Raw genomic sequence first — 24,782 nt, forward strand, 5'->3', positions numbered from 1 at the left:
GCACAGTGGCACAGACACTGGGGAAGTAGGACAAGAACCTCCTGCTCTGATCTGGTTCTCACCCTCACTGTGCTCAATGGCTGAGGCCTGGAGTTCAAGAAACTTCCCTGCTCTCTGATCCTGATCTCGAATAAGAGCTGGTTCTGTATGCTCCTGGATCTTCACATATCCTTCAATACACAAACCCCTTGAGGGCTAAATCAATACTTAAGTAGGTAAGGCCCTTGCCTTGCATGCACCCGACCTAGTTTGATACTCTGATTCCCATATGGTCCCCTGACCCTGCCGTGAGTGATCCCTGAGTGTAGAATAGGACTAAGTCCTGAGCATAGTCAAGGTGGGCCCAAAACTAAAATTTAAAAAAAAACCAAAACTTTTAAAACCCTCTATTGGGTCTGGAGCAATAGCACAGCGGGTAGAGCATTTGCCTTGCACGTGGCCGACCTGGGTTCTATTCCCAGCATCCCATATGGTTCGAGTAACACAAGGAGTGATTCCTGAGTGTAAGAGCCAGGAGTGATCCCTGTGCACTTCTGGGTGTGACCCAAAAAGCAAAAAAAATTTAAAAAAATAAAATAAAATAAAAATAAATAAAATCCTTGATGTCCTGAGTTATTCAATTTGATGTATTGAGTTCTTCAACTTTTGTCAACACCTGCTGGTCCAGAGTCCCTCCAGCTGTGTGTGGGGCAGCTGCAGCCACCTCCAATGTAGTGTCTTCACTTCCTCATCCCAGGGCTGTGAAAGGAATTCAGACACCAGGGCAGTCTCTGACTCTCAGTGGCCCCTGGCTTCTTGGGGCCTTCTTGTTATCCCTTTAGTCTTGTCCTTTGATGAGACCGCAGGTCTTTCTTGTTAGAGAAGAACTCCTTGGAAGGAGAAGCACAGGATACATCACCTGCTCACTTATTAGAACTGAGATTTATGACACCTGGATTTTGTACTTTGCTGAAAATTTTTATCAGATGTTTCTTAAACTTCCATGTCACTCTTTTATGTATATTGATTGGAAACAAATATCACATTACTTGATACCCACTCTTGAATGATTCTTTCTAATCATTTAAGCTCCCCCTCTGCCACCTTTTTGTCCTTCTTCTTCTTTAAGGACAAAAACGGGGGAATCTATTTCCCATATCAGACTTATTTACTGTATTTTATTTCTCAAATACTTTTCTTCATTTTTTCTTCTGTGGACAGCTCCCAGCAATACTCAGGAGCTACTACTCACTCTGTGCTCTAGAAGTATTCCTGGCAATGCTCAGGGGACCATATGGGATGCTAGGGACCAAACCTGGGTTGGCCACATGCAAAGCAAACACGCTACCCACTATACTATCCAGCTCCTATTCATATATTTTTATACTGAAACTCTCTCATTCTTTGTCTCCCATTAATTTTTCTGCCATACATTTATTCCAAAAATATAAATTTAAGATAAAAATCATTTTATGAATTAGAGAGGCAATACAGGGGTTACCGTTCTTGACTTGCACCTGCTCTTTCAGGTTTGGATGTTCTGGACCACTTTGGGTCTCCTAAATCCTCTAAGCACTACTAATGACACAAGCCAGGAATAGTTCCTGGGCACCAGTGGTTATGGTCCCAAAAGAAAACAGAAAAATTAAAATGTCTTATATTCTTTCAATAAAACTAAATAACTTCAGTTTCTATCTTCCATATTGACTATCATTATTAGTAGTAGAGGCAAAACTGGATCAAACCAATATAAATGTATTATAAATTTCATGGGTAATCATGAGTATTTTCCTGAATACACGGTTAATGTTATTTTCTTCTAGAATGCAACAGAATTCCTCTTCAGTTAACTCCCGATTTTCATTCCTTTGAATCTCAGGGAAAAATTCTTGGGTCTCATAAATATCAATTCTGCAATACACTGTCACCCACCTATCTCATCTCCTTCCTAATCATTATACAAAACCTATTACCTGTCAATGATCAAAGTGAATTTTAATGGACTCATCATTTTTATCACTTGCCATCCTGTTGTTCATTGATTTGGTCGAGCGGATGCCAGGAACACTGCAGTGGGCTCAAGCAGCGCTCTGGAGAGGATCCATCAAGGCCCAACCCCTTCCCCTGCCATCTCTCTTTGATGTCTGCACTGGTGCCATGTCAGAAGCTCAGCCCCTCAGTATTGCCCAAACCCTGAGCTCCACACTGTCACAGGCCCATTGTAGGGCTTCCTGAGACCAGAGCCTTTCTGTTCAATCCTTTCTCCTCTCCTTTCTCTCAAGCTGCTGTGGTCTCCTTTAAGCTGACCCAGTCACCTTCCACATCAGTGGACCTTATACAGACACTCAAGATCACCTGCTCCTGAGACAACCCAGAGATGAGATATACTATTCACTGGTACCAGCAGAAGCTGGCCAGGTCCCTGTGCTGGTCATCTGGTGATAACAACCAGCCATCCGGGATCCCTGACTGCTTCTCTTACTCCAAATGGCCTCCCTGACCATCTGAGTCACCCTGGCTGAGCACCAAGCTGACTCTCACTGTAATAGGTGGAAACTTGAGTGGCAAAGCACGCATCAAGAAGGGTGAAGAGAAGTGACAGGCAAATCTCACCCCATCTGAATCCCACTCCTTCCAGCCCCATGAGTTTGTAGTCAGAGCAGCAAACAGATCTGACTCAGAGAGATCTGAGGACACCTGACTCCACATGACAAGTCCTGGAACAGGCTCTCTCCATGGATCATGAAGGGTGAACTTGGGATTGTAGGATGAAGCTGTCATGGTGTTCACTTGGAAGGGGGTGTTGGGCAAACAGGAACAGACTTCAGGATTATTAGAGGGAAATGTGCGGCCAATGTGTTAAAAGATAAACTCAAGCATATTAATATTTCTGGGTTGTTTTCAGCAGATTCCTATTTGAGTGCTATACTAGATGTAGTTAAGAGCCTCCCCAGGGACCTGGGGCAGGGAGGAAGCTTATAGAGAAGAGGCAAATGCAAGGTAAGAAATGGGTTAAATGACTAGTACTCAAAAGTCAGCCCAAACCTGAGGACTCAGCCACCTCAGAAGATTATTTAACAAGACAAAAGAACTTGATAGACTTTCAAAACAAAAAGTCAGAGCTCAAAGTCCTTTACTTGATAAACCTTGCCAGTAACTGCTTGCTACAGAGAGGGCTCCAAGCTAAGCAGCTTGAAGAGGCACCAAGCCATTGCCTCCTGGAGGATTCAGAACACAAGACAGGCCTTTCAGAGCCACTGCACCCACCTTAGAATGTGTTCTTTTCCTTGAGAGTCTTGCCTTTCTCTGGAGAAGCTCATATTCTTTCTTGTTTTTAATCTGTTTTCCCTTCTAATTTGTGTGTATGGGTGTATGTGTCTGTTTGCCTGTGTGTGTCTATGTGTGTGTTGTTTGGGAGCCACACCTAGTGGGTTCCAGGACTTGCTCATGGCTCTATACTCAGAAATTAATGCTGGAAGGTATAACGGGGACCATAAGTGTTGTCAGGGATTGAATTCACGTCAGTTGCAGGCAAGGCAAGCACCTTAGTCTCTGTACTGCCTATTAGGCCACACTGAGTTAATATCTTGAAATTAAACTATTTTGCTTCACTCTTTCACCTACCCATGACATTTTTTTCTTTGAGAAAAGATGAAGCTCCTGGAGCACTGTGCAGAGACTCAGACTTTTCTTTTCCTGCAAAGTGAGGAACTGTCCTCACTCCAGCCTGAGGCTATTGCTCCTGAGCATTCAGGTGACAGGGACCAGTTCCAGGCTTTGCAGAATGAGTGAACTTAAGGCATAGCTTGATGGTCACATAGAAGGGTCCATGGGATATAAGCATCTATGCCACAGAGTTGCTAGGAGAAGCCTTGAACCGTCCTTACCCAAAAAGGCATTTCCTGGTGTGACCAAGGAGGGTTACACAGAGGGGCAGAGAGGGGCAGAAAGACTCTTTTCTCCAGGCTACCGACCTTGCTCCTCACTCCACCCAAGGCACCTGCAATGATGTTCAGTAAATACTTCAATCACTGCACAAAATCTCAACAGCATTCTCATATTCACACTTTACAGAGGGGTAGCTGAGGCATGAGAGGTGAGTGCAGAAACACAATCGGTACTCGAGCACCATCCAGAATAGCCAGAATCTAGAAATAACCCTGTGCCAAGATCAGAAAAGTGGATAAAGAAACTATTGTACAGCAGAGATGCCACCAGCCCCCATGCTAGGCTATCTCATCTAGGGGGGATCAAGCAGACCTGATGAGGCCCACCACCCAATCCCAGAAAAGCCATGGCAGTAAAAATCTCCAGAAATCAATCACTGCTCTGCTCAAGGCCCATTACCACTGTCTGTACGATCCTCATCCATGAGTGGATCTGCTGAAAACCAGGGATGCGAGACTTGTGACTGAAATCTCCATGCCCGCCTGCAGTCTGGTGACCTCTACCCCACCTCCCTGAGTTCTGGTAGTTGGCAGTCAGGCCCACAACCTTCCTTTGGTGCATTTAATGTCACGAACGGCCATGATCCAGAGACTCACAACTAAACCTAAGAAGAGGAGGACAGCAACATACCTAGACATTCCTCTGGACCCCCAAATTACCATCCACTTAAAAATTGAATTCTTACTGTATCATCCAATTGAAAGTCTTAGAAATTCTGAACATTTCATACTCTATAAAACGGCTTTTTAGCTCCAGGATGACAAAACAATCTTCACACACTTTCCTCTAGTAAAACTTTTTGTATCATCTTTAGAGGATTATTCATCATTGGCAATACAAAGGAAATTATTATGTTCTGCTTTGAGCATCAGCATGGCATAATTTGAAATATGGTTGTTGGAATGTGTTACTGTATTGTAATTGGTAATTATGGCAGTTGACTGGTGTTGGAATACGGAATGTAATCAATTATTGTGAAAAACTTCATAAAATAAAATGTTTAAAGTAAAATAAATTAGAAAGAAACTATCATCTACACAATGGAACAAATTATTCATGTTAGGAAAAACAAAGAAACAAAATTTGCTTCTACATGGATAGACATGGAGAATATCATGTTGAGTTCATGAGTCAATGGGGCACAGACAAAAATACATGATGGCACTCATTTGTGACAATAAAGCTAAAAACAACAACACAGCATGTGAATAATACCCAAAGACTTAGAAACAAGAGCCAGGAGAAATAGCTCATGAAAAAGCATGCCACAAAAAGGGAGCGAATGAAGTTAGTACAGAGAAGGAAGCACTTTGACATGAGAATTGGAAATGATCACTCTGAACAAAAACTATGTGCTGAAAGGAGAGAAAGAGAAATGCACAATACCTTTTCAGTAAGAGTATTGCAAACCACAGTGCCTAAAATACAATGAGACAGACAGACAGAAGACAGACAGACAAACAGAGAAAATGTATCTGCCATAGAGCAGATTTGGAAGTAAGCTAGAGAAGGTGTGAAGGAGGGAACCTGGGAACATTGGTGGTAGAAATGTGCACTGATGCAGGTTGGGTCTGGAACATTGTATGACTGAAACTCATTCATGAGTGATTTTGTAACTCTATATCGCATTGCATTTTATAAAGAAATTTGTTTCATCCTAGGCAGTGCTACAGCTGCATTTGAACGATTGTTCATCTATTGTGTGAGAATACCTTCATACCTATCATGTTTATGAAAATTAGAAAGGTTCAGCTCCAAATGTGAAAACTGTCCAAATTCAATGGCCTGTTCATGATAGAAATAATCCTAATTCTAGGTCTCCAACAGTGGGTCCTGTCTTCAACCTGCCAATTCAATTCGAGTGTCCTTATTCATAATTTCAATTTCCTTGAGAACAGAGCCTATGAGGCCCAGGATCAAGAGAGAAAATGCTCTCTCCTGCTCCTCCCTGTTTGATCCCAGGAGATAGTGACCAGCCCCTGAGCCCAGTGATCTGAATCTTCCTGTACCTCCTGTTAGGACTTCCCAGTCTAGCCCAAGGCACAGAATGGCCAGCAAGAGGCAGCAGAGAATCCCGGGGTCCAAAGGAGGAAGGGTGGATCTGGGTTATGGGGCTCTACCTCAATACATTTGTAATTTCCAAGGAGCTGGTGTTTAATAACCAGCCTCATACTTAAAAAAAAGCTATTTATTTTCCTATCACCTCACACTGATGAGCATATTTTTTCTTTCTTTCTTTCTTTCTTTCTTTCTTTCTTTCTTTCTTTCTTTCTTTCTTTCTATCTTTCTTTCTCTCTCTCTCTCTTTCTTTCTTTCTTTCTTTCTTTCTCTCTCTCTCTTTCTTTCTTTCTTTCCTTCTTTCCTTCTTTCTTTCTTTCTTTCTTTCTTTCTTTCTTTCTTTCTTTCTTTTTTTTTCTTTCTTTCTTTCTTTCTCTCTCTCTGACTGTCTCCTTTTGAATATGAAATTTGTTGTGTGGCAAGTGGCAGGGCCTGTGGTGTAAATGGGTGTGGGGGATGCACGGGGAACTGTGGAACTGTGATGCATTCTAAAGAGGCCCTGAGGCACCTAGAATATGAAATCTGTGGGGTGTGTGTGTGTGTATGTGTGTGTGTGTGCGTGTGTGTGCGTGCATATGTAAGTGTCTGCCACAGCTGGCCATACTCAGAAATTCTGACTTTGCACTCTTGGACAATGTTTGGTGACAGGGATCAAACCTGGGCAGGCCCTGCACAGGGAATCACAATCCCACTATGTATTATCTCCCCGGCCACAAGATCTAAATATTGTTGGTCCAGAGAATATTTGCTATCTAGTCTGTTGAACATTTTGATGTCCTTTGGTATCTGGTAACAAGAAAGAACCTCTATCCTTTACTGGAATCAAGTAGTAAAGGTGACTTTTATTATTGTATGATTGTCCCCCAAACTAAAGGAAACCAACCATCAAAAATATTTTAATGAGAAATCCTTGTCATTTAAGACAATATTTCATAACATATACCAGATTACTTTTTCTGAAAAAAAAAAAACTATGTATCAATGCCCTAAACTGCCTCCTAAGCAGACAAAATTCTCATAACAGAGAAACAAAACTGTCAGGGAGATGACATTAAGCAGCAGGTAGGGACTGCAGGGCCAGCCCTCCCCCTTCCTGTGTCCCTTGGGCCTGGGCCTTTTCTGCAGCCAAGGACCCTGAACACTACCCCTAAGTGTGGCTGATTTGCATAGCCAGCGGCTCTCTCCCTGAGGGGATAAGAGGGGACCAGGAGGAGTTCAGCCTCAGGTGCCAGGATCCCAGCCCCTCACCATGGCCTGGACCCCGCTCCTCCTGGGCCTCCTGGCTCACTGCACAGGTGATGTGAGCAGGCTCACAGCAGCCCCAGGCCCAGTGCTTTAGGGCCATCCTTGTCCTGAATCTGAGCTCAGCAGGGCACTGGGGTAGGATTCCTGTCACCCTGATGGAAGGTCATGAGATGGGGGTGTCGGCAGAACTGACTTTCTATTTCACCTGTCCTTGCCTTCTCTCTTGCAGGTTCTGTATCCTCTTATGAGGTGAATCAGCCGCCCTCATTATCTGTGAGCCTGGGAGCGGAGGCCAAGTTGACCTGTGCGGAAAACAACATTGTTAGATGTGCAGACACTGGGGAAGTGGGGCAAGAACCTCCAGCTCTGGCCTGGTGCTCACCCTCACTGTGCTCAATGGCTGAGGCCTCGGGGTCAAGCAACTTCCCTGCTCTGATGTGATCTTAAATAAGATCTGGTTCTCTATACTCCTGGATCTTTATTTTTTTCCTCAAAACACAAAACACTGGAGGACTAAAGCAATAATTCAGTGGGGAAGGCCCTTGCCTTGCATGCAGCTGGCCTAGTTTGATCCCCTGATTCCCATATGGTCCCCTGAGCCCCGTCATGATAAAATAGAGTAAGTCCTGAATATAGTCAAGCCAAACTAAAACCAACAACAACAACAACAAAAAACCTTTTTAAACCTTCAATGTCTTGAGTTCTTCAATTTGATGTTTTGAGTTCTTCAACTTTTGTCAACACCTGCTGGTCCAGAGTCCCTCCAACTGCCTGTGGGGCAGCTGCAGCCCCTTCTGCTGTAGTGTCTTCACTTCCTCATCCCAGGGCTGTGAGGGGAATTCAGACACCAGCAGGGCAGTCTGTGACCTGGCTTCTTGGGACCTTCTTGTTATCCCTTTAGTCTTGTGCTTTGATGAGACTGCAGTTCTTTCAGTGTTAGAGAAGAACTCCTTGGAAGGAGAATGGGATACCATCACCTGCTCGCTTATTACAACTGAGATTTATGACACTGGATTTTTGCTGAGAATTTTTATCAGATGTTTGTAAAACTTTCATGTCACTCTGTTATGTATATTGATTCAAACAAATATCACAGTTACTTGATACCTACTCTTGAAGGATTCTTTCTAATCATTTAAACTCCTCCTCCTCCCACCTTTTTTGTCTCTCTTCTTCATGAAAGACAAAAAGAGGGGAAATGTTTTTCCCATATCAGACCAATTTACTGTATTTCATTTCTCATACATTTTTCTTTATTTTTTTCTTTTAGGGACCACACCCAGCACTACTCAGGGGCTACTGCTTGCTCCCTGCTCAGGAATTAGTCCTAGCAACTGTCAGGGGACCATATGGGATGCCAGGGATCAAACCTGGGTTGCCACGTGCAAGGCAATTATACTAACCACTATACTATCCAGCTCCTACTCATACATTTTTATACTGAGACTCTCAAATTTTTCATCTCCCATTAATTTTTATGCCATATATAAGTCCAATAAATATAAATTTAAAGGAAAAAACAATTTTCCAGACCAGAGAGGCAATACAGTGATTAAGGTCTTGACTTGCACCCTGCTCATTTAGGTTTGGATGTCCAGGACCACTTCGGTTCTCCTAAACTCCTCTAAGCACTGCTCCTGACACAGAGCAGGAATAGTTCCTGAGCATCTGTGTGTATGGTCCCAAAACCAAACAGAAAAATTAAAATGTCTTATTTTCTTTTAATAAAACTTAATAACTTAAGTGTTAAGTTGCTATCTTCTGTATTGACTATCGTTATTAGTAGTAGATGCAAAACTGGATCAAACCAATATAAATTTATTATAAATTTTATGAGTAATCATGAGTATTGGTTCAGGAATACACTATCAATGTTATTTTCTTCTAGAATGCAACAGAATTCCTCTTCAGTGAACTGCTGATTTTCATTCTTGTGAATCTCAGGGAAACATTCTTTGGTCTCATAAGCGTGAATTCTGTAATACAATGTCACCCACCAATCTCATCTCCTTCTAAATATTATACAAAACCTATTACCTTTCAATGATGGAAGTGAATTTAAATGGACTCATCATTTGTATCACTTGCCATCCTGTTGTTCATTGATTTGCTCCAGTGGGTGCCAGTAATGTCTCCATTCATTCCTGTCACACTACACTACATGGTAGTGTAGCCCTATGGCATCTGCTCACTCCAGGGGTATGAAGAGCATCAAAATGTTCATTCAAGGTTTTGACAAAGAGTCTGACCATCTCCCTTGGAATCCAGTCAGTAACGGGCCTAGTCAGCAGTCATCTTAAAATTGCTCTACGTTTCTGCCTCATCTGATTTTTGACACTTTGGCCAATGAGACAGCATCCCTGCTCCTCAATCGTCCATAAAGATCAAAGATCCGGATTCCTTCTCTCACTTGAGTGAAGCGTGATACTCCAAGCATAGCTATGCTTTTGGACTCACAGGAGTTCTAATTTATATCTTTTTAATTTTGTTAGTTGTAAAAACAGTTGGAAATCATGTGACTTGGAGAGAATTTGTGTAAGTGGCAGTCTGACACCCTGCCAGACCCTTCTGGGAAGAAGAGCCAACTGCCCTATCTGCTGCAGGGAGAACTGCTTGCTGGACTTCACTACCCTGTGAGTTTCCAGGGGGAAAATGCACTGTGTCTGAATAGTGATGGAAGCACTTGGTGGCTGAGAACCATTTCCCAGGCCAGACATCGGGCAACAGTGAATGAAGGACCAGGACAACGGAGGAACAGGAACCGGGCCACAGGCTGGTCTGTAGACAGTTTATTTCTTCTCTTCTCCCGCATAGTCCAATCTCTCCCCTCACGGCACAGTCATAATCGTAGTTTTGGTCATGACCCAGTCATCACAGTTCCATCATCCTAGTCTCCTCTTAGTCCCTAAGTCCCAAAGTCCCAAAGACCCAGTTCTCCTCTTTGTCTTCAACATCTCATCATCAACTTTCTAGTCTTCATCATCTAGTCCCCAACGTCTAGTCCTCGACTTTCTAGTTCCCAGCATCTAGTCCCGACTTTCTACTCCCTTTCAACATAGTTATATAGAAATCATGAAGGGTGGGATACACAAAAGTGGTTTTGAACATTATCATCAAAAGAAACAAAGGAAAATCCACTCCTTTAAGAGATTAACTCAAGCACAAAAATCTCATCAGAAAAAAAAAAAATCTCATCAGAGGGTGGATTCAGCACGCCAGATTACTAGGAGATCCACTCAAGGGCAAGATTCAATCCAGGGTGTATTGTTTGCAATTTTCCTTAGCTAATAATGCATTTAAACAATTATAGCAAATTTACTTCTTATATTTCTACTAAATGTCATTTTGTATGAACATAGTAAGAAATATATTATGCTTAAAGATTTGATCTTCCTGGAGATATCTCCCCATATATTCCAGACCACAGTCCTCAGGCCACATTAGTCTTTCCTAACTCCAGAAGGGTCCTTATTACTTCTTTTTGGCTCGTGACAGAGTTTGTCCATGACCATGCTCTTAACTTATAATTATGTAATATGGTCCTGGGCCTGGCCCATTTCGATGCCAAGATAGCTCACCACTTGCCCTGGGTCCATCCAGCTCCTTCCTCAGGTCCCTGCTCTTGGAATGCTAGGAAAGATGGGCAACTGAGGCTTGAGTCAAGTAAAATTGGATGCCTAGGAATAAATATTATTTTGGAGTCAATTAACCCCCATGTTACAAAGAATAGCATCAATTATCTTTCTTTGTCTAAAATGGACTTTGCTAAATAAAACATTCAAAAGATGTAAAGGAAAGAGAAAAGCAATATAGGATTATTGAGTTAGGGGTTTGAGAGATACTACTGTTTTTAGGGTGATTGAATTCCTGCAGACAACCCCATTATAATCCCTGGAATCCTAGATAGTCCCCCAAAACCACCAGGAGGAATTCCTGAGTACAGAGCCAGAAATTATAATGTGTGGCTCCAAGAGAAACAAAAGTAAAACAAAACAAACTATAACCAAAGACTATGATACTGTGAATAATTCTCCTACTCCACACTCTGAGATGTCTGGAATGAATTCATCAAAGGAGCAGAGATACTGACAATGATCCAGTTCTTACTGAGCTTTGGTAGGAGATATCATGGGTCTCCGCTGCCCTTATTGGGGTACAGGGAGCTTTATCCTGGTTTCCAGAAAGTTTAGAGAAAGTCTAAAATCCTCTAAGGCATCATGAATTCTATGAATCTCATCCCTTACAAGAACTCGGCTGTTTTCAATCTCCTCAAAAAGCTCACTAACAAAATTGCATGTTCATACTGGAACACAATTCTCAGAAATACACCTGTCCCTCTCCCTTCATGTCATATGTGACTTTCCTAAAAATATCTGGGTGGGTCAGGGGGAAATAGCTGAAAGAGTGAGGCCCATACTTAGTGTGAAATCTCCTGAGGTATGGAATTTCCTACACATGAGGAAATTCCTCAAATTCATCTGAACTCTTCCAGACGGGACAGCATACTTGCATCCAGGAGTTTAGAGGACAGAAGCTGGTGTTTCCCAGACGGGAACTCTAGAGGGACAGATCTGGGGCAACAGGTATCCAAGGATTGGTCAGTTGCACTTCCTGTGGCTGCAGAGGCCTGACTCTGAAGATCAGGCTCGCCTGGGACACTGATAGAAGAGGAGGTTAACTGGTTTCATGACAGCCTTTCTTGTACCATATGTGTCTGTATTTCATATAGACTCCAGCCAGCTGCCTCAGCAACACTTAGTACACAGCACAGGTGGGGACACCCTGGATAGAACACAGGCCAGCATGAAGAGGGAAAGTCCCTGGAAGCTGATTATGATCACAGACCTCCAAGACAAGGCTGATATTCTGAGTGAGAAGCAGCTCAGAAGAAGCAGTTAACTCGATTGGCAATCCGTTCTCCCTTATGGCACCTGCTCTGCCTCCTGTGTGCGCTAAGACTCTTCTCTACCCAGAGGAGCAATAAATTTGCACGAGAGCAAATCACCTTTATCCCACAGGGCCAGAGAGGATAGAAGAAGATGCTGTGGATCCCAACACTGCAGTGGGCTCAAGCAGTGCTCTGGAGAGGATCCATCATGGCCAGCCCCCTTCCCCTGCTCCCTCTCCTTTCTATCTGCACATGTGCTGCCTCAGAGGCTTAACCCCACTCGCCTGCCCCAAACCCTGAGATCCACACTGACACAAATTCATTGTGGGACCTCCTGTGCTCAGGGCCTTCCTCTACAACCCTATCTCCTCTTCTTTCTCTCAAGGTGCTGTGGCCTCCTTGAAGCTGATTTAGTCATCTTCCATGTCAATGGACCTTCTACAGACAGTCAAGATCATCGGCTCTGGAGACAACCTGGAGATGAGATATGCAATTCACTGGTACCAGCAGAAGTTTGGCCAGGTCCCTGTGCTGGTCATCTCTGGTGCTAACAACCAGCCCCCAGGAGCCCTGACTGCTTTTCTGGCTACAACTGGCCACCCTGACCTTCGGAGGCACCCTGGCTGAGGACAAGGCTGACTCTCACTATAATAGTTGGAATACTCAAGTAGCAAAGCTCATATTGACAAGGGCAGAAGGGAAGTGACAAAAAAAATCCCTGACCCATCTGAATTATACTCCCCTCCAGCTGCATGAGTTTGTAGTCAGAGCAGCAAACCTATCTGACCTAGAGAGATCTGAAGTCCCCCGACACTCCATACAAATCCTGGAACAGGCTTTATACAGATCTCATGAGGGGTGAATTTGGGATTGTAGGAGGAAGCTTTTGTGGTGTTCACTTGGAAGAGGATTTTGGGCAAACAGAAACAGGCTTCAGGATTATTAGAGGGAAATGCGTGTCTGATGTGCTAGAAGATAAACTCAGGCATATTAACATTTCAAATTGTTTTCAGTGGATTCCTATTTGAGTGCTATACTAGATGCAGTTAGGAGCCCTCCCCAGGCACCTAGGGCAGGGAAAAGACTAGAGAAGAGGCAAATGCATGGCAAGAAATGGGTTAAATGACTAGTGCTCAAAAGTCAACCCAAATCTGAGGACTGAACAATCTCAAAATATTATTTAACAAGATAAAAGAACCTAATAGACTCTCAAAGAAAAAAGTCACCAGTGCTCAAAGTCATTTACCTTGATAAACCTTGCCAAGAACTCCTTCCTGCAAAGATTGCTCCAAGCTGAAGAACCTAGCCATGCTTCCTGTAGGTTTCAGAACACAGTACATGTCTTTTGAAGTCACCGACCCAACTTAGAGTGTGTCCTTTTCCTTGAGAGACTCACCTTTCTTTCGAGAAGCTCATATTCTTCCTTGCTTTTAATCTCTTTGCTCTAGAAAAACTTTTTTGGATCATCTTTAGAGGATTATTCATAATAGGCAAAACAAAGGAAATTATTATGTTCTGCTTTCAGCATTGAGGTGGTATAATTTGAAATATGGTGGTTGGAAGGCGTAATGGTGGTGGATTGGTGTTGGAATAGGGAATGTAATCAAGTATTGTGAATAACTTGATTAAAATAACATAAAATTTTAAAAGAAAAGAAATTAGAAAGAAACTATGGTATATCTACCTAATGAAACACTACATGGCTGTTAGAAAAAATAAAGTCATACTATTTGCTTCTACATGGATAAACATGGAAAGAATCATGCTGAGTTAATGAGTCAATGGGACACAGACAAACATACATGATGGCACTCATTTGGGGATATAAAAAGCCAAAAACGACAACATTGTGTGTAAATAATAACCAAAGACATAGAAACGAGAGGAGAAATGGCTCATGGGAAAAAAGCATGCCACTAAAAGGAAGGGGAATGAAGTTAGGACAGAAAAGGAAACACTTTGACAATGATAGTTGGAAATGATCACTGAACAAAAACTAAATGCTCAAAGGAGAGAAAGAGAAATGCACAATACCTTTTCAGTAAGAGTATTGCAAACCACAGTGCCTAAAATAAAATGAGACAGACAGACAGACAGAATGTGTCTGCCATAGAGCAACTTTGGAGGTAAGGTTGAGGAGACATGAAGGACGGAAACTAGGGCATTGGTGGTGGAAATGTGCACTGGGGAAAGGTTGGGTGTTGGAACATCGTATGACTGAAACTCAACCATGAATTGCTTTGTAACTATATATCTCATTGCATTTAATAAAGAAATTTACTTCATCCTCAGCAGTGCTACAGCTGCATTTTAACAATTGTTCATCTATTATTTGAGAATACCTTCATGACAATTATAGAAATAAAAATTAGAAAGCTTCCATTCCAAATGTGAAAGATGTGCAAATTCAACGGCCTGACCGTGATAGAAATAATGAACAGAAGTTTCCTCAAAAAAGAAATACAAATGGCCCAAAGGCACATGAAAAAAATGCTCCACATGACTGGTTATCAGGGAGATACAAATCAAAACAACAATGAGATATCATCTCACACCACAGAGACTGGCACACATTCAAAAGAACAAAAGCAACCAGTGCTGGCGTGGATGCTGGGGAAAAGGAACGCTCCTTCACTGTTGGTGGGAAAGCCCACTGGTCCAGCCTTTCTGGAAAACAATACGGACAGTCCTTCAAAAACTAGAAATTGAGCTTCCACATGACCCCGCAATACCACCTTTGGGAATATATACCGACGATGAAAAAGAGCACAGTATAAATGATATCTGTACCTATATATTGATCACAGCACTGTTCACAATAGCTAAAATATGGATGTATTCTAAATAGGCCCTGAGGAACTGTGATGCTGATCAAACCATGTGGTGTCAGAGATTAGTCAGCCACTAGGGGGTGGTGTGGGGAATCAAGAGCCGTCCTCAGTGAGGCTCAGTCCAAAAACATAGTGCTGAGAATCTGTGTGTGTGTGTGTGTGTGTGTGTGTCTGTGAGAGAGAGAGAGAGAGAGAGAGTGAGTGAGAGAGAGAGAGAGAGAGAGAGAGAGAGAGAGAGAGAGAGAGAGAGAGAGAGAGAGAGAGAGAGAGAGAGAACAGAGAGTGTGCCACACCTGGCCATACTCAGAAATTCTGACTTTGCACTCTTGGACAATATGTGGTGACAGGCATCAAAGCTGGGCAGGCCCTGCACAGGGAATCACCCTCCCCGCTGTGTTATCTCCTGGCCTCAGGATCTGAAATATTGTTGTTCCTATCTAGTCTGTTGAACATTTCAATGTCCTTTGGTATCTGGTAACAAGAAAGATCCTCTATCCTTTATGGAATCAAGTAATAAAGGTGACTTTTTGACTTTTATCATTGTATGATTCTCCCCAAAACTGAGGAAACAAACCATAAAAAATATTTTCATGAGAAATACTTGTAATTTAAGCCAATATTTCATGCCATAAATCAAATTATTTATTCTGAAAAAAACAATGTGTCAATGCTCTAAACTGCCTCTTGAGCAGACAAAATTCCTATAACTCAGAAACAAACTTTTCAGGGAGATGCCACTAAGCAGCAGGTAGGGACTGCATGGCCAGCCCTCCCCCTTCCTGTGTCCCTTGGGTCAGGGCCCTTTTCTGCAGCCACAGACCCCAGGCAGCAGCCCTGAGCCTGGCTGATTTGCATAGCCAGCAGCTCTCTCCCTGAGGGGATAAGAGGGGACCAGGAGGAGTTCAGCTTCAGGTGCCAGGATCCCAGCCCCTCACCATGGCCTGGACCCCGCTCCTCCTGGGCCTCCTGGCTCACTGCACAGGTGATGTGTCTGGGTTCACAGCAGCCCCAGGCCTTGTGCACTGGGAAGATCTTGTACCTGAGTCTGAGCTCAGCAGGGCACTGGGGTCGGATTTCCATCATCCTGATGGGTGGTCATGGAGATGGGAGTCTAGGAAGAACTGACTTTCTGTTTTACCTGTCCTCTCCTGTCTTGCAGGTTCTGTATCTTCCTATGAGGTGAATCAGCCGCCCTCATTATCTGTGAGCCCGGGAGGGGAGGCCACGATGACCTGTGCGGGAAACAACATTGGAAGAAAAAGTGTTTTCTGGTACAAGCAGAAGCCAGACCAGGCCCCTGTGTCGGTCATGTACAGTGATTACGACGGGCCCACAAAGATGCCTGACCGATTCTTTGGCTCCAACTCTGGCAACCTGGCCACCCTGACCATCACGGGAGTCCAGGCTGAGGATGAGGCCGACTATTACTGTGCAGTATATGGTAACATTGACAACAGCTGGCAGTAAGCACAGTGGCACAGACACTGGGGAAGTGGGACAAGAACCTCCTGCTCTGGCCTGGTGCTCACCCTCACTGTGCTCAGTAGCTGAGGCCTGGGGGTCATGCAACTTCCCTGCTCTGATCATGATCTTAAACAAGAACTGGTTCTCTATGCTTCTGGATGTACATTTATCCTTCAAAACAGAAAACCCTCGAGGACTAAAGCAATAATTCAGTGGGGAAGGCCCTTGCCTTGCATGCAGCCAGCCTAGTTTGACCCCCTGATTTCCATATGGTCCCCTGGGCCCCACCATGATAGAATAGGAGTAAGTCTTGAATATAGTCAAGCCAAAACTAAAACAACAACAACAGCAGCAACAACAAAACCTTTTTAAATCTTCAATATCCTGAGTTCTTCAATCTGATGTTTTGAGTTCTTCAACGTTTGTCAACACCTGCTGGTCCAGAGTCCCTCCAGCTGCATGTGGGGCAGCTGCAGCCCCTTCCGATGTAGTGTCTTCACTTCCTCATCCCAGGGCTGTGAGGGGAATTCAGACACCAGGACAGTCTCTGAATCTGAGTGGCCCCAGGCCTTTTGGGCCTTCTTGTTATCCCTTTAGTCTTGTGCTTTGATGAGACTGCAGGTCTTTCAGTGTTAGAGAAAAACTCCTTGGAAGGAGAAACAAAGGATACCATCACCTTCTAACTATTATAACTCAGATTTATGACACCTGGATTTTTGCTGAGAATTTTTATCAGATGTTTGTAAAATTTCATGTCACTCTCTTATTTATATTGATTCGAACAAATGTCGCAGTTACTTGATACTCACTCTTGAATGATTCTTCCTTATCATTTAAACTCCTGCTCCTCCCACCTTTTTGTCCCTCTTCTTCTTGAAGGACAAAAAGGTGGGAAATCTTTTTCCCATATCAGACCAATTTGCTGTATTTGAATTCTCATACATTTTTCTTTACTTTTTTCTTTTAGGGACCACACCCAGCAATACTCAGGGGCTACTCCTGGCTCTGTGCTCAGGAATTACTCCTGGAAATTGTCAGGGGCTACTCCTGGCTCTGTGCTCTGAAATTGCTCCTGGCAACTGTCAGGGGACCATATAGGATGCCAGGGATCAAACCTGGGTTGGCCACATACAAGGCAAGCATGCTACCCATTATACTGTCCAACTCCTACTCATACATTTTATACTGAAACTCTCTCATTTTTTGTCTCCTATAATGTTTTTGCAATACATTTGTAAAAAATATATAAATTTAAGGAAAAAATTGTTTTTGGATCCAGAGAGGCAATATACGGGTTAAGGTTCTTGACTTGCACCCTGCTCATTCAGGTTCGGATGTCCAGAACCACTTTGGTTCTCCTAAACTCCTCTAAGCACTACTCCTGACACAGAGCCAGGAATAGCTCCTGAGCACCAGTGGGTGTGGTCCCAAAACAAAACAGAAAAATTAAAATGTCTTATTTTCTTTTAATAAAACGTAATAACTTAAGTGTTACATTGTTATCTTCCATATTGACTATCATTATTAATAGTAAAGGCAAAACTGGATCAAACCACTATAAATGTATTATAAATTTCATGGGTAATCATGAGTATTGATTCATGAATACACTATCAATGTTCTTTTCTTCAGAATGCAACAAAATTCCTCTTCAGTTAACTCCCAATTTTCATTCCTTTGAATTGCAGGGAAACATTCTTTGGTCTCATAAACATGAATTCTGTAATACAATGTCACCCACCTATCTCATCTCCTTCCTAATCGTTACACAAAACGTATTACCTGTCAATGATCAAAGTGAATTTTAATTTTAATTAATCCTGGAAGGTAAAATGAAACCATAAATGTCAGGGATTGAATTCATGTCAGTTGCAGGCAAGGCAAGCAACTTAGTCTCTGTACTACCTATTAGGCCACACTAAGTTAATATCTTTAAATAAAACTATTTTGCTTCACTCTTTAACCTACCCATGAAATTTTTTTCTTTGAGAAAAGGTGAAGCTCCCGGAGCACTGTGCTAAGACTCAGTCTTTTCTTTTCCAGCTAAGTTCAGTTCCTCACCAGCCTAAGGATATTGCTCCCTGCTCATTCAGTGACAGGGACCGGTTCCCAGGCTGTGCAGAATGAATGAACTTAAGGCATAGCTTGATGGTCACATAGAAGGGTCCATGGGATATAAGCATCCATGTCACATAGTTGCTAGGAGAAGCCTTGAACCGTCCTTACCCATAAAGGCATTTCCTGGTGTGACCAAGGAGGGTTACAAAGAGGGGCGGAAACACTCTTTTCTCCAGGCTACCTACCTTCCTACCTTGCTCCCCACTTCACCAAAGGCACCTGCAATAACATTCAGTAAATAGTTCAATTACTGCACAAAATCTCAACAGCATTCTCATTTTCACACTTTACAGAGGGGTAGCTGAGGCATTAGAGGTGAGTGCAGAACCACAATCTGTACTCGAGCACCATCCAGAATAGCCAGAATCTAGAAATAACCCTGTGCCAAGATCAGAAAAGTGGATAAAGAACCTATTGTACAGCAGAGATGCCACCAGCCCCCACGCTAGGCTATCTCATCTGGGGGATCGAGCAGACCTGATGAGGCCCACCACCCACTCCCAGAAATCTGATGGCAGCAAAAATCTCCAGAAATCAATCACTGCTCTGCTCAAAGCCCATCTCCACAGGCTGTACGATCCCCATCCATGAGTGAATCTGCTGAAAAATCCAGGGATGCTGGACTTGTGACTGAAATCTCCATGCCCTCTAGCATTCGGGTGACCTCACCCCACATCCCTGAGTTCCGGTAGCTGGCAGTCATGCCCACAAGCTTCCTCTGGCTCCATTTAATCTCAGGAACAGCCTTGATCCAGAGTCTCACAAATAAACCTAAGAGGAGGACAGCAACATACCTCAGACAAGCCTCTGGACCCCAAAGTTACCATCCACTTAAAAATTGAATTCTTACTGTATCACACGATTGAAAGTCTTAGAAGTTCTGCACATTTCCTACTCTATAAAACGGCTTACTGGCTCCAGGGTGATAAGACAGTTGTCACACACTTTCCTCTAGAAAAACTTTTTGCATCATCTTTAGAGCATTATTCATCATTGGCAATACAAAGGAAATTATTATGTTCTGCTTTGAGCATCGGAGTGGCGTAATTTGAAATATGGTGGTTGGAATGTGTTATTGAATGGTAATTGGTAATTATGGTGGTTGATTGGTGTTGGAATATGGAATGTGATCAATTATTGTGAACAACTTCATAAAATAAAATTTTAAAAGTAAAATTAATTAGAAAGAAACTGTTTCATCTACACAATGGAACAATTCATTCATATTAGGAAAAACAAAGTCAAAAAATTTGCTTCTACATGGATAGACATGGAGAATATCATGCTGAATTAATCAGTCAGTAGGACACAGACAAACATACATGATGGCACTCATTTGCAGCAATAGAAAGGTAAAAATAACAACACAGCATGTGAAAAATACCTAAAGACTTAGAAACAAGAGCCAGGAGAAATAACTCATGAAAAAGTATGCCACAAAAAGGGAGGAATGAAGTTAGTACAGAAAAGGAACAACTTTGACATGAGAATTGGAAATGATCACTCTGAACAAAAACTATGTGCTGAAAGGAGAGAAAGAGAAATGCACAATACCTTTTCAGTAAGAGTATTGCAAACCACAGTGCCTAAAATAAAATCAGACAGACAAACACAAGACAAACAGAAATTGTGTCTGCCATAGAGCAGATTTGGAGGTAAGCTAGAGAAGTCGTGAAGGAGGGAACCTGGGGACATTGGTGGTAGAAATGTGCACTGATGCAGGTTGGTTGTGGAACATCATATGACTGAAACTCATTCATGAGTGATTTTGTAACTATATCTCATTGCATTTTATAAAGAAATTTGTTTCATCCTAGGCAGTGCTACAGCTGCATTTGAACAATTGTTCATCTATTGTGTGAGAATATCTTCATACCTATCATGTTTATGAAAATTAGAAAGCTTCAGCTCCAAATGTGAAAACTGTGCAAATTCAATGGCCTGTCCATGATATTAATAATCCTAATTCTGGGGCCTGAGCAGATGGTCCTCTCATCAACCTGCCAATTAAATTCAAGTGTCCTTATTCATATTTTCAATTTCCTTAAGAATTGAACCTATGAGATCCAGGATCCACAGAGAAAATGCTCACCCCTCCTCCTCCTTGTCCGATCCCAGGAAATAGTGACCAGTCCCTGAGCCCTGTGATCTGAATCTTCCTTGGACTCCCTGCTAGATTTTCCCAGTCTCTCCCAAAGCACCGAATGACCAGCAGGGAGCAGCAGAGAATCAAGGGGTCCAATGGAGCTGGTGTGGGTCAGGGTTAAAGGGGGTCTAACTCAATACATTTGGAATTTCCAGGGTGCTGGTTTTAATAAGCAGCCTCATATCTAAGAAAAAGGTATGTATTTTCCTATCTGATGAGCATATATTTTCTTTTCTTCCTTCCTTCCTTCCTTCCTTCCTTCCTTCCTTCCTTCCTTCCTTCCTTCCTTCCTTCCTTCCTTCCTTCCTTCCTTCCTTCCTTTCTTTCTTTCTTTCTTTCTTTCTTTCTTTCTTTCTTTCTTTCTTTCTTTCTTTCTTTCTTTCTCTCTTTCTTTCTCTCTCTCTTTGATTGACTCCTTTGGAAAATGAACTTCACTGTGTGGCAAATGGCAGGGCCTGTGGTGTAAATTAGTGGGGGGATGTATGGGGAACTGTGGAACTGTGATGCATTCTAAGGAGGCCCTGAGGAACTGTGATGCTGATCAAACCATGTGGTGTCAGAGATTAGTCAGCCACTAGGAGGTGCTGTGGGGAATCCAGAGCTGTCCTCAGTGATGCTCAGTCCAAAAACACATAGTGCTGGGAAACTAAGAAGAATAGTTTTCAAGCAGGGCACCTAGAAAATGAAATCTGTGTGTGTGTGTGTGTGTGTGTGTGTGTGTGTGTCCACGCGTGCGCGCCACACCTTGCCATACTCATAAATTCTGACTTTGCATTCTTGGACAATGTTTGAAGACAGCGTTCAAACCTGGGCAGGCTCTGCACAGGGAATCACCCTCCCCGATTTCTTATATCCCCAGCCACAAGATCTAAATATTTTTGGTCCAGAGAATGTTTGCTCTCTAGTCTGTTGAACATTTTAATGTCCTTTGGTATCTGGTAACAAGAAAGATCCTCTATTTTTACTTGAATCAAGTAGTGAAGGTGACTTTTATTATTGTATGATTGTCCCACATACTGAAGGAAACCAATCATAAAAAATATTTTAATGATAAATCCTTGTAATTTAAACAAATATGTCATAATTTCAAATTTTTTATTCTGTAAAAAAAAAAAAAAAAACGTTTCAGTGCCTTAAACTGCTTCCTAAGCAGACAAAATAAACATAACAGAGAAACAAAACTGTCAGGGAGATACCACTAAGCAGCAGGTAGGGACTGTAGGGCCAGCCCTCCCGCTTTCTGTGTCCCTTGGGTCTGGCCCTTTTCTGCAGCCACAGACCCCAGGCAGCAGCCCTGAGCCTGGCTGATTTGCATAGCCAGCATCTCTCTCCCTGAGGGGATAAGAGGGAACCAGGAGGAGTTCAGCCTCAGGTGCCAGGATCCCAGCCCCTCACCATGGCCTGGACCGCGCTTCTCCTGGGCCTCCTGGCTCACTGCACAGGTGATGTGACCAGGCTTACAGCAGCCAAAGGCCCAGTGCTTGGGAGCCATTCTGACCCTGAATCTGACCACAGCAGGACACTGGTGTAGGATGTCTGTCACACTGATGGATGGTTATGAAGATGGGGGTCTCAGCAGAACTGACTTTCCTCCTTACCTGACCTCTCCTTCTCTCTTGCAGGGTCTGTATTTTCCTATGAGGTGAATCAGCCGCCCTCATTATCTGTGAGGCCGGGAGGGGAGGCCAAGATGACCTGTGCGGGAAACAACATTGGAAGCTATTATGTTGCCTGGTACCAGCAGAAACCAGACCAGATCCCTGTGTTCATCATATATGACAGCAACCGGCCCTCAGGGATCCCTGACCGCTTCTCTGGCTCCAAGTCTGGCAACCTGGCCACCCTGACCATCACGGGAGTCCTGGCTGAGGATGAGGCCGACTATTACTGCGCAGTACATGGTTCCTTTGACAGCAGCTGGCAGTGAGCACAGTGGCACAGACACTGGGGAAGTAGGACAAGAACCTCCTGCTCTGATCTGGTTCTCACCCTCACTGTGCTCAATGGCTGAGGCCTGGAGTTCAAGAAACTTCCCTGCTCTCTGATCCTGATCTCGAATAAGAGCTGGTTCTGTATGCTCCTGGATCTTCACATATCCTTCAATACACAAACCCCTTGAGGGCTAAATCAATACTTAAGTAGGTAAGGCCCTTGCCTTGCATGCACCCGACCTAGTTTGATACTCTGATTCCCATATGGTCCCCTGACCCTGCCGTGAGTGATCCCTGAGTGTAGAATAGGACTAAGTCCTGAGCATAGTCAAGGTGGGCCCAAAACTAAAATTTAAAAAAAAACCAAAACTTTTAAAACCCTCTATTGGGTCTGGAGCAATAGCACAGCGGGTAGAGCATTTGCCTTGCACGTGGCCGACCTGGGTTCTATTCCCAGCATCCCATATGGTTCGAGTAACACAAGGAGTGATTCCTGAGTGTAAGAGCCAGGAGTGATCCCTGTGCACTTCTGGGTGTGACCCAAAAAGCAAAAAAAATTTAAAAAAATAAAATAAAATAAAAATAAATAAAATCCTTGATGTCCTGAGTTATTCAATTTGATGTATTGAGTTCTTCAACTTTTGTCAACACCTGCTGGTCCAGAGTCCCTCCAGCTGTGTGTGGGGCAGCTGCAGCCACCTCCAATGTAGTGTCTTCACTTCCTCATCCCAGGGCTGTGAAAGGAATTCAGACACCAGGGCAGTCTCTGACTCTCAGTGGCCCCTGGCTTCTTGGGGCCTTCTTGTTATCCCTTTAGTCTTGTCCTTTGATGAGACCGCAGGTCTTTCTTGTTAGAGAAGAACTCCTTGGAAGGAGAAGCACAGGATACATCACCTGCTCACTTATTAGAACTGAGATTTATGACACCTGGATTTTGTACTTTGCTGAAAATTTTTATCAGATGTTTCTTAAACTTCCATGTCACTCTTTTATGTATATTGATTGGAAACAAATATCACATTACTTGATACCCACTCTTGAATGATTCTTTCTAATCATTTAAGCTCCCCCTCTGCCACCTTTTTGTCCTTCTTCTTCTTTAAGGACAAAAACGGGGGAATCTATTTCCCATATCAGACTTATTTACTGTATTTTATTTCTCAAATACTTTTCTTCATTTTTTCTTCTGTGGACAGCTCCCAGCAATACTCAGGAGCTACTACTCACTCTGTGCTCTAGAAGTATTCCTGGCAATGCTCAGGGGACCATATGGGATGCTAGGGACCAAACCTGGGTTGGCCACATGCAAAGCAAACACGCTACCCACTATACTATCCAGCTCCTATTCATATATTTTTATACTGAAACTCTCTCATTCTTTGTCTCCCATTAATTTTTCTGCCATACATTTATTCCAAAAATATAAATTTAAGATAAAAATCATTTTATGAATTAGAGAGGCAATACAGGGGTTACCGTTCTTGACTTGCACCTGCTCTTTCAGGTTTGGATGTTCTGGACCACTTTGGGTCTCCTAAATCCTCTAAGCACTACTAATGACACAAGCCAGGAATAGTTCCTGGGCACCAGTGGTTATGGTCCCAAAAGAAAACAGAAAAATTAAAATGTCTTATATTCTTTCAATAAAACTAAATAACTTCAGTTTCTATCTTCCATATTGACTATCATTATTAGTAGTAGAGGCAAAACTGGATCAAACCAATATAAATGTATTATAAATTTCATGGGTAATCATGAGTATTTTCCTGAATACACGGTTAATGTTATTTTCTTCTAGAATGCAACAGAATTCCTCTTCAGTTAACTCCCGATTTTCATTCCTTTGAATCTCAGGGAAAAATTCTTGGGTCTCATAAATATCAATTCTGCAATACACTGTCACCCACCTATCTCATCTCCTTCCTAATCATTATACAAAACCTATTACCTGTCAATGATCAAAGTGAATTTTAATGGACTCATCATTTTTATCACTTGCCATCCTGTTGTTCATTGATTTGGTCGAGCAGATGCCAGGAACACTGCAGTGGGCTCAAGCAGCGCTCTGGAGAGGATCCATCAAGGCCCAACCCCTTCCCCTGCCATCTCTCTTTGATGTCTTCACTGGTGCCATGTCAGAAGCTCAGCCCCTCAGTGTTGCCCAAACCCTGAGC

At 43.0% G+C, this 24,782-nt stretch overlaps 2 gene segments (V, D, J or C); both read left to right on the plus strand.

Annotated features, from left to right (window-relative positions):
• Positions 1-15,885: 15,885 nt before the first annotated feature.
• Positions 15,886-16,416, plus strand: LOC129407152 (immunoglobulin lambda variable 3-21-like). The segment is given in 2 exon segments: positions 15,886-15,931; positions 16,109-16,416. Coding segments are annotated over 2 exon segments (354 nt in total).
• Positions 16,417-22,072: 5,656 nt separating this feature from the next.
• On the plus strand, positions 22,073-22,604 carry LOC129407153 (immunoglobulin lambda variable 3-21-like). The segment is given in 2 exon segments: positions 22,073-22,119; positions 22,300-22,604. Coding segments are annotated over 2 exon segments (351 nt in total).
• The last annotated feature ends 2,178 nt before the right edge of the window (positions 22,605-24,782 follow it).

The sequence above is a fragment of the Sorex araneus genome, chromosome 9, assembly GCF_027595985.1.
Source record: "Sorex araneus isolate mSorAra2 chromosome 9, mSorAra2.pri, whole genome shotgun sequence".
NCBI classification, from domain to species: Eukaryota; Metazoa; Chordata; class Mammalia; order Eulipotyphla; family Soricidae; genus Sorex; species Sorex araneus.